The sequence below is a fragment of the Apostichopus japonicus genome, chromosome 13 (genome assembly GCF_037975245.1).
Source record: "Apostichopus japonicus isolate 1M-3 chromosome 13, ASM3797524v1, whole genome shotgun sequence".
Taxonomy (NCBI): Eukaryota; Metazoa; Echinodermata; class Holothuroidea; order Aspidochirotida; family Stichopodidae; genus Apostichopus; species Apostichopus japonicus.
Window position 1 is genome coordinate 24,039,631 of NC_092573.1, and position 15,310 is coordinate 24,054,940.

At 34.1% G+C, this 15,310-nt stretch overlaps 2 protein-coding genes across 4 annotated transcripts in view; one reads left to right on the plus strand and one right to left on the minus strand.

The window, feature by feature from the left end:
• The window catches only part of LOC139978367 (major facilitator superfamily domain-containing protein 12-like), a 24,883-nt gene extending 16,976 nt beyond the window's left edge, over positions 1-7,907 (plus strand). The window contains exons 10-12 of one of the 2 annotated variants that reach the window (XM_071988515.1): positions 708-805; positions 1,207-1,334; positions 3,692-7,907. In XM_071988515.1, coding sequence (XP_071844616.1) covers positions 708-805; positions 1,207-1,334; positions 3,692-3,804 — 339 coding nt within the window. In that variant the 3' untranslated portion in view covers positions 3,805-7,907. The remainder of the gene's footprint in view (positions 1-707; positions 806-1,206; positions 1,335-3,691) is intronic. The other variant, XM_071988516.1, reaches the window with a different exon arrangement.
• Positions 3,828-15,310, minus strand: part of LOC139978366 (dynein intermediate chain 2, ciliary-like) — a 25,256-nt gene continuing 13,773 nt past the window's right edge. For both annotated transcript variants that reach the window (XM_071988514.1, XM_071988512.1), the window contains 8 exons: positions 14,863-15,110; positions 14,085-14,174; positions 13,232-13,319; positions 12,719-12,947; positions 11,957-12,059; positions 11,485-11,618; positions 10,765-10,816; positions 3,828-10,306 (listed from right to left, as the gene is read on the minus strand). In XM_071988514.1, coding sequence (XP_071844615.1) covers positions 10,199-10,306; positions 10,765-10,816; positions 11,485-11,618; positions 11,957-12,059; positions 12,719-12,947; positions 13,232-13,319; positions 14,085-14,174; positions 14,863-15,110 — 1,052 coding nt within the window. In that variant the 3' untranslated portion in view covers positions 3,828-10,198. The remainder of the gene's footprint in view (positions 10,307-10,764; positions 10,817-11,484; positions 11,619-11,956; positions 12,060-12,718; positions 12,948-13,231; positions 13,320-14,084; positions 14,175-14,862; positions 15,111-15,310) is intronic.

Sequence of the window (15,310 nt, forward strand, 5' to 3'; positions counted from 1 at the left end):
AATGGCACATTTTATGTATGCTATTGTTTTCCTCTTTTTTATGTCATAAACTTTATAGCTTTGTTTAAACCTTAACTGAAGCTGATAAGTAAACCCATGTTATTACTTCACATATTTTTAGAATCTTCTTCGATCTGGAGTATCGCTTTCGTTAATAGTAAATGTGCCACATCCAGTCTAGTGGTAGGGTTCTCCAAATGCATTAAACTTCCTGTAACTATGCTATTGCCTCGTACAAATTGAAATTTGAATGTGAAAACTCTTTTATCTTATGATGTTCCTGGAGAGAAAGGGGTCAAAATAAACTGGCCAGGCGTAAACTGTTCCTAGTCAGGGAAGGGTGGGGTGGGTGGAGAGGTTTAGAAAAGAGGAAAACAAATAACAATGTCATATTTTTTTCCAAAATATGAATTCTGCACTCTGTTGTCATCAACATGGTTCACAATTTATATAATATAAAATATACAAAATGCAAGATTGTGCATGGTGATTGAAGAAGCATGAGCAAAACTATATTCGTGAGGGGGGGGGGGAGCACCCTTCTACAGACACACACTAAACTAGTGTCAAATAAAGCATGAGGAGAGTTTGGGCATGAAATGACAAAAATTTATCATATTTTAGACCTCTGTCTGCTAGAATGTGGCTCATATCTTGTAAGTAATATCTTGTAAGTAACAACTATAAACATGTGTGATTCTTTTCAGGAGAGTGGAGCTTTTGTATATGGTGCCATGAGTTTTACAGATAAACTTTCTAATGGCATTGCAGTACTTGTAATTCAACTAATTCACCCCTGCAGGTCGTAAGTACTTCTATTTTCACTCAGTTACGGTTTTCTTTGCAATGACATTAGAGTAACTAGATGTAGATCTGGAGCACAATAACATATAATTATAATGACTAATATGAGTGGTTGAGACAGAACTGAAATATTTGGTGTTTTTTTTTTGTCCCCCTAATCCCTTGTGGTAATGGATTGTTTTTAAGAAAACTGACTCTCACACAAGCATTGATGTTAATGCTACCAGTCTGTGACTAAGTATTTAATCTTATATCTTCATGCAAGCATTAGTGATGATGTTAATGCTACCAGTATGTGACTAAGTATTGAATCATATTGTTCATGACTTCTCTTGTAGCTATAGAAAGACTTGTAATGTAATGAAAGGTATTTGAATTAATTCTCTGTTTTATCCTCCTCAGAGGATGTTGTGCTGCCTGTGCGACATTTTACCAGGTCATCATGGCCTACATACCTGGCGGTGCTGCTCTCCTCTCCCTTATAGTTCTTGCGACATTAATCGGCACCAAAATAGGAGAGAGGAAACCAAGTAAGTATACCTTGCCTCTTAAAAAAAAATAAGCAATTTTAAAATATGGATGGGTCAAGCAATGCTGACCTTTGACATGACCTCCTTTCAGACATTCCAAAATTATAATAGTGGTCTCCTTTTTCTTTCGATAAAGATCCTGTAAAGATGGAAATGCCAAATCCATGCACAGTCACTGCCATCAGTGCCTGGCTAAACTTTGGATCATGTTGCCTAGCAACCGGTTTTGAATGTAAACATTAATGATCAAAGAAATGTTTGCTTTCGATTACAACTTATTTTCAACGCAGATGTTCTGTTTTGCTGTGATCCTAATCAGATCTGATATAATCAATGTTCGAATCTGACCTAATTTATACCCACGATCAAATCAATTTTGGATCATATGACCTATGTGTGGTTTCTTCTGCGAAAGAGAGTGGTCAAGTAATGCTAGGCTCTTGATCTGATCTCATTTTTAAACAAATAATCCTGTTGGTTTTACTAAAAAACTTTTGTAAAGATCAATTCCCAAAACCCATCTCTCTGTCTGAATTTTGGATCAGCTGATCACCTTTGAACTTGTCTCATCATTAATTAACAGTGAATAGTTAGGTAATTGCCAGGCACCAGGGTTGGACCTATTTTTGACACACAAATGATCTGGTTACATTTGACCAAGATCCAGGTATGGTGAATATACTTGCACTTAATTCAACATAAAAATTATCTTGATAATATACCTTGAGATATTTTCCAACACTGCCTCCATACTTTTCTTTTATCACTTTGCTAAGAATTCATTTATAAAGCAAAATGGAGACTTATTCTTCTTCTTGATTAGAACAAAAAGCAGATTTGTAAATGCAGCAAAGTGATCCCTGGATCATATGGAAGACAATCATATAAATACTTAGATAGTCAAACCTTTGCATATTCATTATTAATGCATTGACTTTACATCAGAATTTATCGTCCATCTTACTCAGCATGCACGAAATGCCGATGTATCTTGCAGAATCATATCGCTGTATTACTTTATAGCTTCAAACAAGTCTCGTTAATATATATTTAAAGCAGGATGTTGCATTGATGATGTATTGATTTTGATATTTTACGAGTTTTGTTTTAGCGAGCCACGACTCTTGTCACTGAATTTCAAAAAGATTAAGTAAAAAAAAAAATTGTGAGGGTGTTTCCTCATAGAAAGCTAGAATACACTGACCTTAAAGTTAATTGAACTGTTACAACTCCCATAAAGTTCCTCGATATGATTACAAACTAAAATCATAAACTAAATTCCCACCGAGTTGCAGATCATCGACTTTTATTACATATATGATTCTACTCTCTCGAACAAATGTCAAATTTTAATGTTCGTCCAGAAATTTTAAATGTTTTCTATAGATGGTACACTAACTGGGGTGTGGGGTTACTGCTTAATCTGTTGCTGTGGCAACATCAATAAAGCTGAAAAGAATCGTAATGATAGTATTGCAAAGAAGCAGAAATAGTGGTTAGGTTGTCTCGGCCGACAAAATCAATCTACTAGTACGGCCTCGTACAGTCCAAGTTAGATTCCACATGGGATGACTCTACCCACCCTCTTAATGAGCTACTTCATGATAGGCAAATATCCGGCATGCAATGAAGCTATGTAGTGATATCTTACTTTGTTGACTTGTGACAATTGTACACTTTACCATGTTATTTGCATATACACATTTCTATTTTGATATAACATTATTATCTTATAAATTGCTGTACGTGCAAAATACATGAATTTCCTTTTTGGAGAAATAAAGTTTTACTTACATAGCCTACTTACTTACCTACTTATATCACATAACCTAACTTTTACATGTGATTTTATTACTGAGTCACATAAAAATAGTTTTGTTAGAAACCAATTTTTGAAATGATCAATAGTCTAGGAGGATGTACAGTCAAGAGATTGATCAATTGTAAAACATATTTTAGACAAAATTCATCTCACTTTAATAGATAAACTTGACAGAAATGAATAATACAACAAAACATCTTCGGCCAACCCAACGTCACGAGCAGAGACTTTCAATAATAATTGACTGTTTTTTCATGGCTAATGTAAAGAATCCTTGCCTAGTTACTTTTACATATAAAAATCCAGACATATGTTATTAACAATAAACTCAATGAACAATTACCAGTTGAACCTACTGGAAATTGTACAAACATGTCAACCTGGAAGGATGTTGGATATCATTAACAAGAAAAATCCTCACTGTCAAAACACAAAAGTGAAACAGAAGAGTTAGTTGCAAATTGAGAGCTCTGGTCTACACCCTCTCTTGGCGCATATCACTGTATGCCATCTCTCACCGTATTTCTTTTCCCAGAACCGGTATTAGCAGATCACCATGGAGATAACAACACAATACAAGAACCCACAGAAGATTTGGAACAAGTCAAAAATGACAACCAAGAAGAATTAATCCATTGCACGGCTTGATTTAGAGTTTTTTCTCTTTCTTCTCTCGTTCCATTTCCCTTCTGTTTGTAAATTGCTTTTCTGCAAAGCTTTGCAAATAATCTATTACATGGGACTCTTTCCTTCCTTCCTAGCCAGCAGCACTGCATCAGTACTCTTTCATCCTTCCTATCAGCTGCTGCCTAACAACTTTGTCGTTTGTCTCATATAATTTACATGCTTTCACAGTGTCATGCATATACAAGACACTTGCATCCTTTTTTATGTACATACATTATAGAGACACGTATGATGAACCAATTCCTCTCCCAATTCCATCTCACTCCTTCAAACATATGTATGTATCTATAAATATATGTATGTATCTATGTATTATAAATATATATATGTATATATAGATATATATATATATATATAAATATATATATATATATAGATAAATATATAGATATATATATATATACATATATATATATGTACATATATATATATATATATATATATACATGTATATATGTGTATATACATATATATGTGTGTGTGTTTGTATTCATAGACCTATCAATTCAAAAAATATGTGGATGTACTAACTTAAATGTCAAGCAGTTATTTCCTTGTTGTTCTGAGAATGATGTGGGACACTTTCCTTAAGAAAAAAAAAGAAAAAAGGAAACAAAATTGTTAAGAGCCAAATATTCAGCACCAGTTGGTGGTTCTATGATAGTGTTAATACCTTATTTCTTTAGTTAAAAAGTAGTACTCATAGTTAGTTTTCTAATTTAGTTTAGCATTAACATTATCATAATGATGTTCATCGAATGTTTGTATTGCCGCATAGCTACGTTAATGTTTAGTGTTAGTACTCATTGCAACTATTCAGCCCACCTTATACATTTTTATCACCAAGCTTGTGGGGCTTATATGTTGTATGTTTTTATGTCAATTTAGTTTGCAAACAGGACAATAAAATGTTTGTTGCAAAAACGCAGTACAATCAGCTATTAATTTGGACGTATGGTAACACTATTATATGATGTCATTTGTAGACTTGATCAAGTCTATGCTTTTCACATGAAGGATTATGAACTACCCCCTGTTGTTGCCCACAAAAGTACTGAATTACTGTCGAGTAGCTTTCTCTTCAGAACATAACATCAGCTATTATACCCTTTTTCTTTGGATGTATGGATATATTTTTTATTTTGCCAGTACCTATCAGTTTACTCTGATTCTATTTCAACAGGTGTAGTGGTAACGGTACATACATGAGGAATCCATTGAAAGAAACAACACAGAGAATACATAAACAAGACTAGACTTGATCTTATCATGGCAATGTTTTAAGTAATGGCAGTATATCAAAATCAACCTACTGTATTTATAAATTGAAATTGATGGTCATATTTGGTACTTGTGAAGATAACATTAAAGGCCCATAGAACCAGTCTGTGTATTAATCTTCAAGACAGACAGATCAATATAATTGTCATTGGTTTATAATTTTATGATCAACTTTTAAGTTCCCCTTGAATACAAAGTACTATCAATGGAGTACTGGTTGCAATCACTCTGAAAGAGTCACTTTGTGGAATTAAAGACATTCACAACCCTTTGACAAATCGGAGAGATCATAGAGTGTTCCTCTGAGAGAAAACAACTCTTCCTCCTTGTTTATCCCCGAGGACCTTTTCTCACCGAGGTCGGAAACGTTCTAGTTTGATCATTCTCTCTACTACTTGATCTACTAATAATTTTCCTTTTTTGTAAAATGCAGAATGTTGCATTTTAAAAGCAGCAACTTCCTTTTAATTATGAAGCAAAATTGAGAATGGTTTGAACCTATTCCAATTTTCTAATTTCGCACAAGGTTAATATAGCAATGGAGAATGTTCCTGCATGCAGCAATGTTTCAGTAGAATTGATTGGGAGAAGTTAATCTCTTGCTAACTAACATTAATTTGGTAAAACTAATCTAGGAAGGTTAGTTTAATCATTTGTAATCTTATTTGGAGTAATTATGAATAACTGCTTGAAGATATTTCTTATTCATCAGTAATCAAAGCTATCCTCACAGCTTGTGGCTCTGGCATAGATGATGAAAATTAAATGGCCTTCTTTATGAAATATATGCAATAATTTCTACCTCTTATTAAGGAAACTGGAAATGAAATTCAATGAAACAGACTGGTAACAATTTTTTAATTGGCCATTTCTAGATTCAAAGCCTTTCTTTGATACATGGGCTTAATTTTGAAATATTATCTTTTCTTTCATTGCGAGGTCAACAAATGTCTAAAATAAGCTTATTTTGCTGGTGTGTTTTTCTTTAAGAGCTTTTCATCATTTCTGCTGTACTTCCTGCTCATGGCTAATATCAGCATCTGCTCATGAATATGCATGCACATTCAGTAGGCAGCGATTGGATAATGACATTACGAGATCAACAAATCAGAAGGCAGTGTCAGATGTAGTTTGCTAGAAGCATCAATAAGAAAGCAAATAGGGGGAAATAAGAATTTGTAAATAAACCAAAGAGGTATAAAACTGAAAGTTTACTCTAGGCTATGAAAGCTTAAAGCTATTCCAAAATTTAAAAAGCAAAAAGTTCTGAGAAATGACAAAACTAAAAGCTGTTGCCTTGTCATGCCATCTGCTCATCATGCAGTGACATCATATCATCTCTCATTTTATAGCTTATTTTGCATTTTATAGCATTTTATACTGCTTTTTTTTTTCCACAAAAATGTGTGTCAGTACGTTTTATTTTGTGTATTTGCATAGATGATGAATTGCACTGTTTAAATGTTTTGGAGATTTAAATCTTTATGCGGTCGATGGTAAAACTAAAGTGTTGGTAACTCAGTTGTTTCCGTTATGCGTTCGTCTTGTTACAGTTTTGTTTTTATGTGTAATTTCAGTCTATCATGTGTCTGTTAATTAACATTTCAACATTTCTGTAATCTCTGTCTTTCTTCGTAGATATAACAATTTTAGTGAAAGGGTTGACTAAATCAACTCACCCTTATTAGTCAAGCTTTTACATAATCAGGATATGTGCCACAATGGTTATTCATAGTACACCATATGTGTGATGCCTAACGTGTGTGGTTTTGTATACACAGTATCACATCTTGTTGGGATCAATGATACCTCAAGATCGTGCCCAAGTTTTTGTCGTGACCGGAATAAGGAACTGAGAATTAATGTTCAAAGCAAATTATATCGTTTATGTACATCTAGATTTTGATATGAAACTATATGCCATCATGATTGACACTGTAGGCACTAGGTATGTGCACCAGTATAATTAAAAGCAGGTAAACTTAATTCAGCTCTTAATTAGATTAAGTAATTGCATCAAGATCTGCATTTCAGAGAGTACTATGAAATCTTCTATAATTGTTATTCAAACTTTAATGGTTTGTTATGCTGAATAGTACAATGCTATATAGGGTGCATGGTTAATAAACCTTTGGTTAATTCAAAACCGCATTCTCATATTTTTGAGAAAAAAACACATCCGTCTGCGGTTACTAAAATACTCGGATATATATTAGTACGATTATTGTAAAAGGAGTCAGAGAACAAGATGATTTGTTGAAACCTTGACTTAATAAAGTACTTTTCGGTGCATGAATTAGGGGGAGCCAGCAAGTTCTTGCTTAATTTTTCTTATAGCAATTGTTATTTTAGCTGGTTATGTTGTAGTGGCTGTGCTACGAGAATAAGTCCCCTTCTGACTCACATGCCAAATCATCTAATGAAACTAAATTTGAAAAGACATTCATTCATTCATAACTCATATATATATATATATATATTAATAACTATCCCTTACAAGGTGAAGTAAGCTTTGATATACATATATATGTATATATGACATAGTATTACTCACTTGTCAACTATCTTTTCTATCAATCTTTTGTATCCATTCCTAATAAAACATTATTCGTCATTGTCTCCTCAAAGCTCATGTCAGTCATTTTCTATATATTTGTTAATTTCTGTAAATGAATTATTAAATGAATTTTGTATTACCACTTAGATGAAGAGTCTTCCATAAAAGTGTACATTAGTTATAAATTATATGATTCCAGAATATTTACTAATACAATTTTGAAAAATGATAAAAAAAAATTCATTTGATAATAGGAAAGAAAATTTCACAAAGTCTGGTTTTCTCAAGGTGAAAGGCATTTTGCCATCATCTAATAGTCACATGGATCAAACAATTTTCTTGCTTATTTTGTAAATATTTGAAATCCAGTATCGATGAAAAATACCAACATGGACAACCACACAAACTTGGTTTTAAGTCATTTCAACAAAGTTTACTTTTTTCTTTCGTAGAAATTCTCAATTCTTGTTTTCTTATCATAGTATAAGAGGCTGCTTCATCAGAATATTTAAGTGTTAAATGTCAATAATGTTGATTAAACAATGTAAGAAATTATTGCTCAGGGAAATAAAGATTGAGAACTATACATGACTGAAAGCAAGTGTCTGCTCTAAGTGTTTGAGTCGATTGGAGTCTATTTCTTAACACTGTTAATGTCTTATCATTAAGCATGGATACATTGATTGCCCTGCCTCCATGTCCAACCCTACTCCCTTCAAATGTTATAATTGCCAGTTGTATTAATTTTAAATTAACTCAACAGTAGGTTATTTTATATTAATTAATTGTATTGTTTTTAGACAGTCAATTGTTGTTGATGTAATGTAGAAACTAAGAAATGATCACCTATTATATATTATACAACACCTAATTGTATTCTGGTCATTTGATTGGTCAATTGCTCGTTAATTGCATGCAAAATCCGCTCCATTGCACTCTATGAAATAGAACCATGGGTTAAACTTTTTTGATAGCACTTTTTTCAATGGTAAGAGAGCAGAGAAACTTGTCTGCTCAAAACAATCTGTTGCATGAGTGCATTTTACATCCAATTATATCCAAATTTGAAGGTGTTGTATAAAACGAATAATGAATGTGTTCCATTCCTGCAATAGTGCAAATATTTCATTCGTTGAAAGATGTAATTTGTTCCATTCAACGAGGCTCAGCCTCGTTGAATGGAACATTCCATCTTTCAACGAATGAAATATTTGCACTATTGCACTCATAACCATTCATTATTTGTATAACGATACCTTGTAGTGGTTGTCGCACTTTGATACATAAGACAGATCTTCTGGTACAAAGATCATTTTTGGTTTGCTTATTCGAGGTTACTTCGATTGATACATCAGGATAACATGTATGGTTTTAAACGTTGTTAATGAAAACAATGGAACAGAAAGCATCTTAGGTTATATCTAGTAGTAGTAATAGTAAGTTGAGTCTCGTCTATCCGACATGCTCAGTGATCAACCTCCGCTTCGTATCACGATAAATTTATTCAATATGCAAACTATTGTGATCATATTTACACAATGGCATTTATACAATTTACACCATGCAGTGTCAATGTTTGGCTGGTGAATGGAAGCCCTTTTGGTGAGGTCCAGACTTACCTCATGTAACTTGCTGGACAACGAATTTAAAGAAAGTTCAAAATAGACAAAGTTTTTTGCTCTCATTTATTAACAAATATATGTACACACATTGCAATCATTAAAACTTGAAGTCAAGATCTGAGTTTTATACTCAAGGTTTATTATTATTATGTGCAAAATAGGACGGATTTTAATAGAGAAATGGTAACGCACTCTAGACTGACCGGTTATGAAATCAATATTTTTATTTAAGCAAAAATTCATACTATTGTCAAACCTACACTGAGAAAATGTGTAAAGTCTGTATAAACTATAACAGCATGCTTCAAGGTGTTATAACTTGTTGCAAGAATGCTTGCATTTGGAATGCTTTATATCTTTGATAAATTGGTAAATCCACTGTTGGATACATCTCTAGTGTCATACATTTTATCCAAGTTCTACTTGAGGTTACTTATAACCACATTACCAAATAACAATAACCGTATAACCATATTATAACCATGCATGGCCACTTCAAGTCAAGTCAAATATCCAACCTTTCAAATTCTGAGTTAAAATTTTGTAACTGGAGTCATACTAGCTGTATTCAGAAAATCTCACTCCACTTGTTCGACTCTTTTTAGAAAGAATGGTACAACTTGCACATTTTAACAACTCTTTCATTGGGCTATAGTGGAAGAATGGAATGGCTAATAAGTGTTTCTTTCGTACCAACAAACACATAAATAGATTTAAAAGCTCATAAAATGCAGACTGAATAATCTTAGATAGTATTTCCTGATCCATTCAAGTTTCCTCTATAGATTGCATCAAGGTGATAGATTTTTTGGGGGGTATTATGTCAGTAGCATCTCCTGAGTAATATCATCTTTCAATCTTCTACGGTTGGTTACTCCATTTTTTACCTGCTAAATCAGTTCTTATCATCCTTGTTAGAAGGTTCTCTAACAAGTGAGAGGAGTTTCTCCATTTTAGCAATCTCAGCTTCAGGACCTTTGGACAATTCAGCTCCCTTCTTGTCCTAAAGAATGATGAAAATAAAATATGCAGCTTTGAACCATAAGGGAAAAGAGTATGGTCATATTTTTCCGATGTAATCAAAGGTTAATCAAAACCAACAAAAGTCATATAGGCTTACCTCACCTAAATTCATATTTTCAAAATTTTACGACAAAGGAAGAATAAAAGTGATTCATGTCTTTTATCGATGTGTGTAGAAGAGGCAAGAGTCTTCATTTGTTTTTCCAAGGGATCTCCAACTAGGCCCAAAAGTGGAGATTTTTGATGGGAAAGTCATTCTGACTTTCCAGCTCTTTCCATAGCCTCAAAAAATGTACAAGACTCCTTTAGATTTTCCAATATCATGTTTATTCATGATTTGTACATGTTTATTCATGAAATTCTACGTGCAACCCTGCAGAATAATTATTTTTGTACGCACCGCAGTAGAAATGAAATAAATTCTTGCAGACAACTTACCTTAGGAACTTTCCTCAGATTCGGCGATAATTTCAAACTGGTAACGTATCCTCTGTAACAGAAATCAAAGTAAACCATTATCACAAATTGAACCAAACAACCACTGACCTAGAAAACTATCACCCAAGATGGTCTTATTTTGACCTAAATTCTTCTCTCCACTTTAAAACATCCTTCCTGCTATTTGCTTCATTTAGCAGTCACTATTTTGTCATTTCTTCTCTTCTCCATGTTGAAACAAAAAAAAATTCTGTATTACAATCCAATTTGTTTTTCTAAGATCGACTAGTGAAAATCTATCAACATCATAAAATGCTTATGGAGGCATAGCCTTTATGTCTTAACTATGCTAAATAACTGTACCCTTAAATGAGGCCTTTTTCCTCCCTGAATGAAGTATTGAAATATTTTGTTTTCCAATGTTGTATTTCCTTTACAATTGAAATGGGTTCTTTTTTCTTCCTTTCGGTTAAGTTGTTTACTCTTGAAATTGTTCACTTCGAGAAAGAACTTAACACAAGCCATCTCATCAGTTAAAGGCCAGTCAACCCCCCTCACCACCCCTCTCCCCCCTCACAAAAAACATAACAAAAGAAAGTTGAAACTTGTATAGCCAATCACAATTCATGAAAGGTACAAACTTGGACATTGTCAATTCATTGTTAGACATTCCGTCAAAAGAGGGAGGTTATGATGATAAGAATGTAAATAGCCAATTACCTGTCATCACCAACAATGATAATTGGATGGGTGGGGTTGAATGCAACATGTGTGAGCTTGGTTTTCTTCTTCTGAACTACAGCTTGTTCACAGATGGCTTCATATTTATTCACATTCAGATCAAAGATGTGAACCTGCAACAAAAAACAAACAAACAAGGAACTGGTTTCTGCATATGATGTTTTAAAATAAAAAGGGGGGGGGGGCGCTTGTGTGATATAAAAATGTAGTTCGGAATATGAGGGAGCTGTTGACCCCTGAGAAGAATACAAAGGTTAATATAGAACAATAAAATGAGCAGGAGATTCGGTCGATGGACCGAGTTATACATATTCCTGTCTGCCCTTTAGCTAGATAGTTTACAACATTCTCACAAATCATCATAGTTTCTGGCATTCCATGCTTGGGCCTGTGTCAGATCTCATAAAACATGTATACTCATAAAACATGATTTTTCTGTTACAATATTTACCTTTCCATCTGCAGTGACAGCAGCAAAGACTGTTGACGAGTAAGGTGCCCATGCGACGTCTCCAACAGAACTCCCCAGGTCAAAGGTGAACATTGGACCATTCCTATTAATGATATAGGGGGAAAATATAGAAAAAAAATTATTGTTTACTCCCCAAAATAAATAGGAAAGCTGCCACATCATAGGACATAACCGACAGATACTCCAAGAATATTAGTTTACTTCAGCATTGTGATTATATCAAATAAATGGTTGTAAAACAAATAAGACTGATATGAAGTAAACGACAGAGTGGTTACAATAGAATGACCTGTAGGCCACAGTCAAAAATGAACTCTTCATACAATGTCAGTTAAATCTCTTTTTTTTGGGTAGCAAAATAAACCTGTGTACAAGGTTACCTGTGGGTAGTTTGGGGTTAATCTAGTTTATCATGAGACAAGGTGGGATCCAGGTTTGGTCAGCTGTCAAAGTATACTTTTATGGTTAGGAGTTTAATCCTTCCAATGAAATTAATGAACCACTAATCCCATCAAGCAACAATAAATTGCCCATAGCTGTAACAGTGAGGTCAAGATTTAAAATGCAATAAACCATCTTTGATAGGCTTAAATTTAATATAAACCACTAATTAACCCACATCCGAATGGAAAAGATCTCCCAGTTACACAGTGTTCCTCACTGTCTAGTAATGTGAGAACAGCATAAAAAGGGATCTAAATTCATATAAATAGAAGAGGTGCAGCACAGTGTCATACGTACGTGTAAGTATGGTCCCAAATCTTGACGGTCCAATCTGCGCTGCACGAGATGAAGATCTTTGGATGGAAGTGGTTCCACATGACCTTGTACACTGCCATATGATGAGCATCAAAGGTATCCAAGAACTGACTGTTGTAGGCTTTCGAGCATTTATGGATCTTGCCCTCCTCTGTACCAACCAGGAATAAATGATCAGTCTGTTTGTGGAAGTCAAAGCAAGTACCACAACCTGAGAATAAAAAATATATATATATTTAAAAACAAAACTTAATTATTTTTTGAATTGTTGAAGTCTGCAATTTAATACAGTTTTTTTATTGACAAGGATACCTTTAAATTGATGTGAAGAGTAGTTTCTAATGTGAAATGCCAGTTTCCTTATCCACTTTATAATTTTTTTTTGTTGATCTCATTGTTCTACTAATCTATTAACAATATTAGCTGGTCACTTCAGCTGGAGGGAGTGTCAAGAATATTCAAGAAGTGGTTTACTCAAAGCAATGACATTCTTACCCAAGGGTGCAAGCTGGGTACCATCAGGTCCTTCTTGAGGTACTTCATCTAGAGTCAGCTGGATCACATCGGTGAATGTGAGCTCATTCTGTGGTAAAAGAATTCATAACGTCATACGATACGAACAGGCCCATTAATAATTGGTGCTCACTCAGATCTAAAGCTTGTGTAATCTTTGATTATTCACAAACATCTTAACTTTCAACCTGATGCTTTATTTAACCTGTTGATGAAATCCCTCACATATTCCAGAGTTTGATGTGAACAACTACAAAGATACATGAAATAGTTCCCTTTCCTGGTATCTTGGCAAAATAGCACTAAATATTGAATCATCACAACAAAATTAGGAACACATTTCAATCAAGTCAAACATTGGATCACCAGGCAACTTAAAATATATACAGAAAATTACAAACAGTAAGTACAACTTAAGAAACATGCTCATAAATAAATTTTTAAGCACCTGGGGGAGTTTCAAGTATAACAAATGTTATAAAGTAATATAAAGCTTTCTTTTCAGCTCAAAGTTAAAAAAAGGAAAAAAGGATAAATGATAGGTTAAATCAAAGGAGGATTGTTGGATCCATTTACACACCAGCTATGAAGAAGAAGAATTTCAGGAACCAGTATAATTCGATCACAATGACAACTTATATTCTTCTTGTAAGTTGAAGAAACAGTCTGTCTACAAATGAATATCTAGGATCTTTTCTCTCTTTACTTAAAAGATATTTCACATGCTCTGTCTTCATACTAATACTTTTTCCAATTTTTTTTTCGAATTGATAATGTTAACTGTGGCTTATGTCAGTTAAAGAGAAGCAGCTATGGGTTTTAATGAAGGGTTTACCTTGACTAAAGTCCATGCCACCACCCTACCATCTGAAGAGACTGAGGTAAAGTTGAGGTTGTTGTCCAAGTCATCTTTCTGCCAAGCCACCTTAAACAGAAAATTAAATAAAAATAAAAAAATCAATAGAAATCTACCATTCTGTTTTATTCTTGTTATCTGTCATGCAATCATGGTTGACAAATGGAAGGAAGTAAAATATGAAGAAAAAAAGGTATCGTGTGCTTTGTTTTCTGCTTCTTGGCTAAAAATAAATAATCATTCCAGACCAAGTCTCCAGGAGTGGCAAGAATTCATTATAAATTATCTTTCCTGCCTTTAAATAACAAGAAAGTACGGACGTTGGCGGTAAACAGAGATTTCAAAAAAAGTTTAAAAAAAACTTAACATCTCTATTTCAGATTCAAATCAAGATCTGTATTTTTTCCAATTTGACAGAATTAACAAAAGTCTAGCATTTCTGAAAATGCATAAGGGTATAACATCATGTATAACATGACAGCTTTGTAATCATCACCAGAATTACATAATGAGTTGGTCCATAGATTATTTCAAAAGAAGGAATTCATATCATCTCATCGTTTATCCAATAGTACCGATTTTCAACGTGAACATGTGAATTTAATTTAACAGTCTATTTTACCATATATGCAATATTATTGGAAAGATGAAGACTGTTTCAAATCTTTGTGTGAATTTGCAGGATGCTCATCTTTTTGTCCATGGCACTGAAGGGGGAGGGGGGGTGGAAGAGGGGCAGCAGGAGGGAGGGTCTTACCTGCCAGACTGGGTCTGTGTGTTTGCCTGTTTTCGCTGTGCTGTGGTAGAGTGGCGCCTGGTTATTCAGAGTCACGTTGTACACGGCGACTGAACCGTCGTAGAAGCCCACCGCCACGAGATACGGGTGCTCGGGATGAACGTCTACACACATGACACCACTCTCTGTGGGGTAAATGTACTCGGGGTGGGACGGATTCTTCATTGTGTAGAAGAGAATCATACCTCTGGTCTGCTTCATGAAGTCATCTGTAAAAATAAAATACAGAAATGATCACATTTTACATCTTCTACTTGAGCTACTACAACCACTGATTGAAGAATACTAGCAATGTTTGAAAGGCCTGGATTGGCACAATCACATTCAATCAACAGGTCACATAGCAGAGGGAGGGGGGGGAGGGACTTTGTTGTCAAGACAGAAGAAACTGAAACAGATTTACTGATCT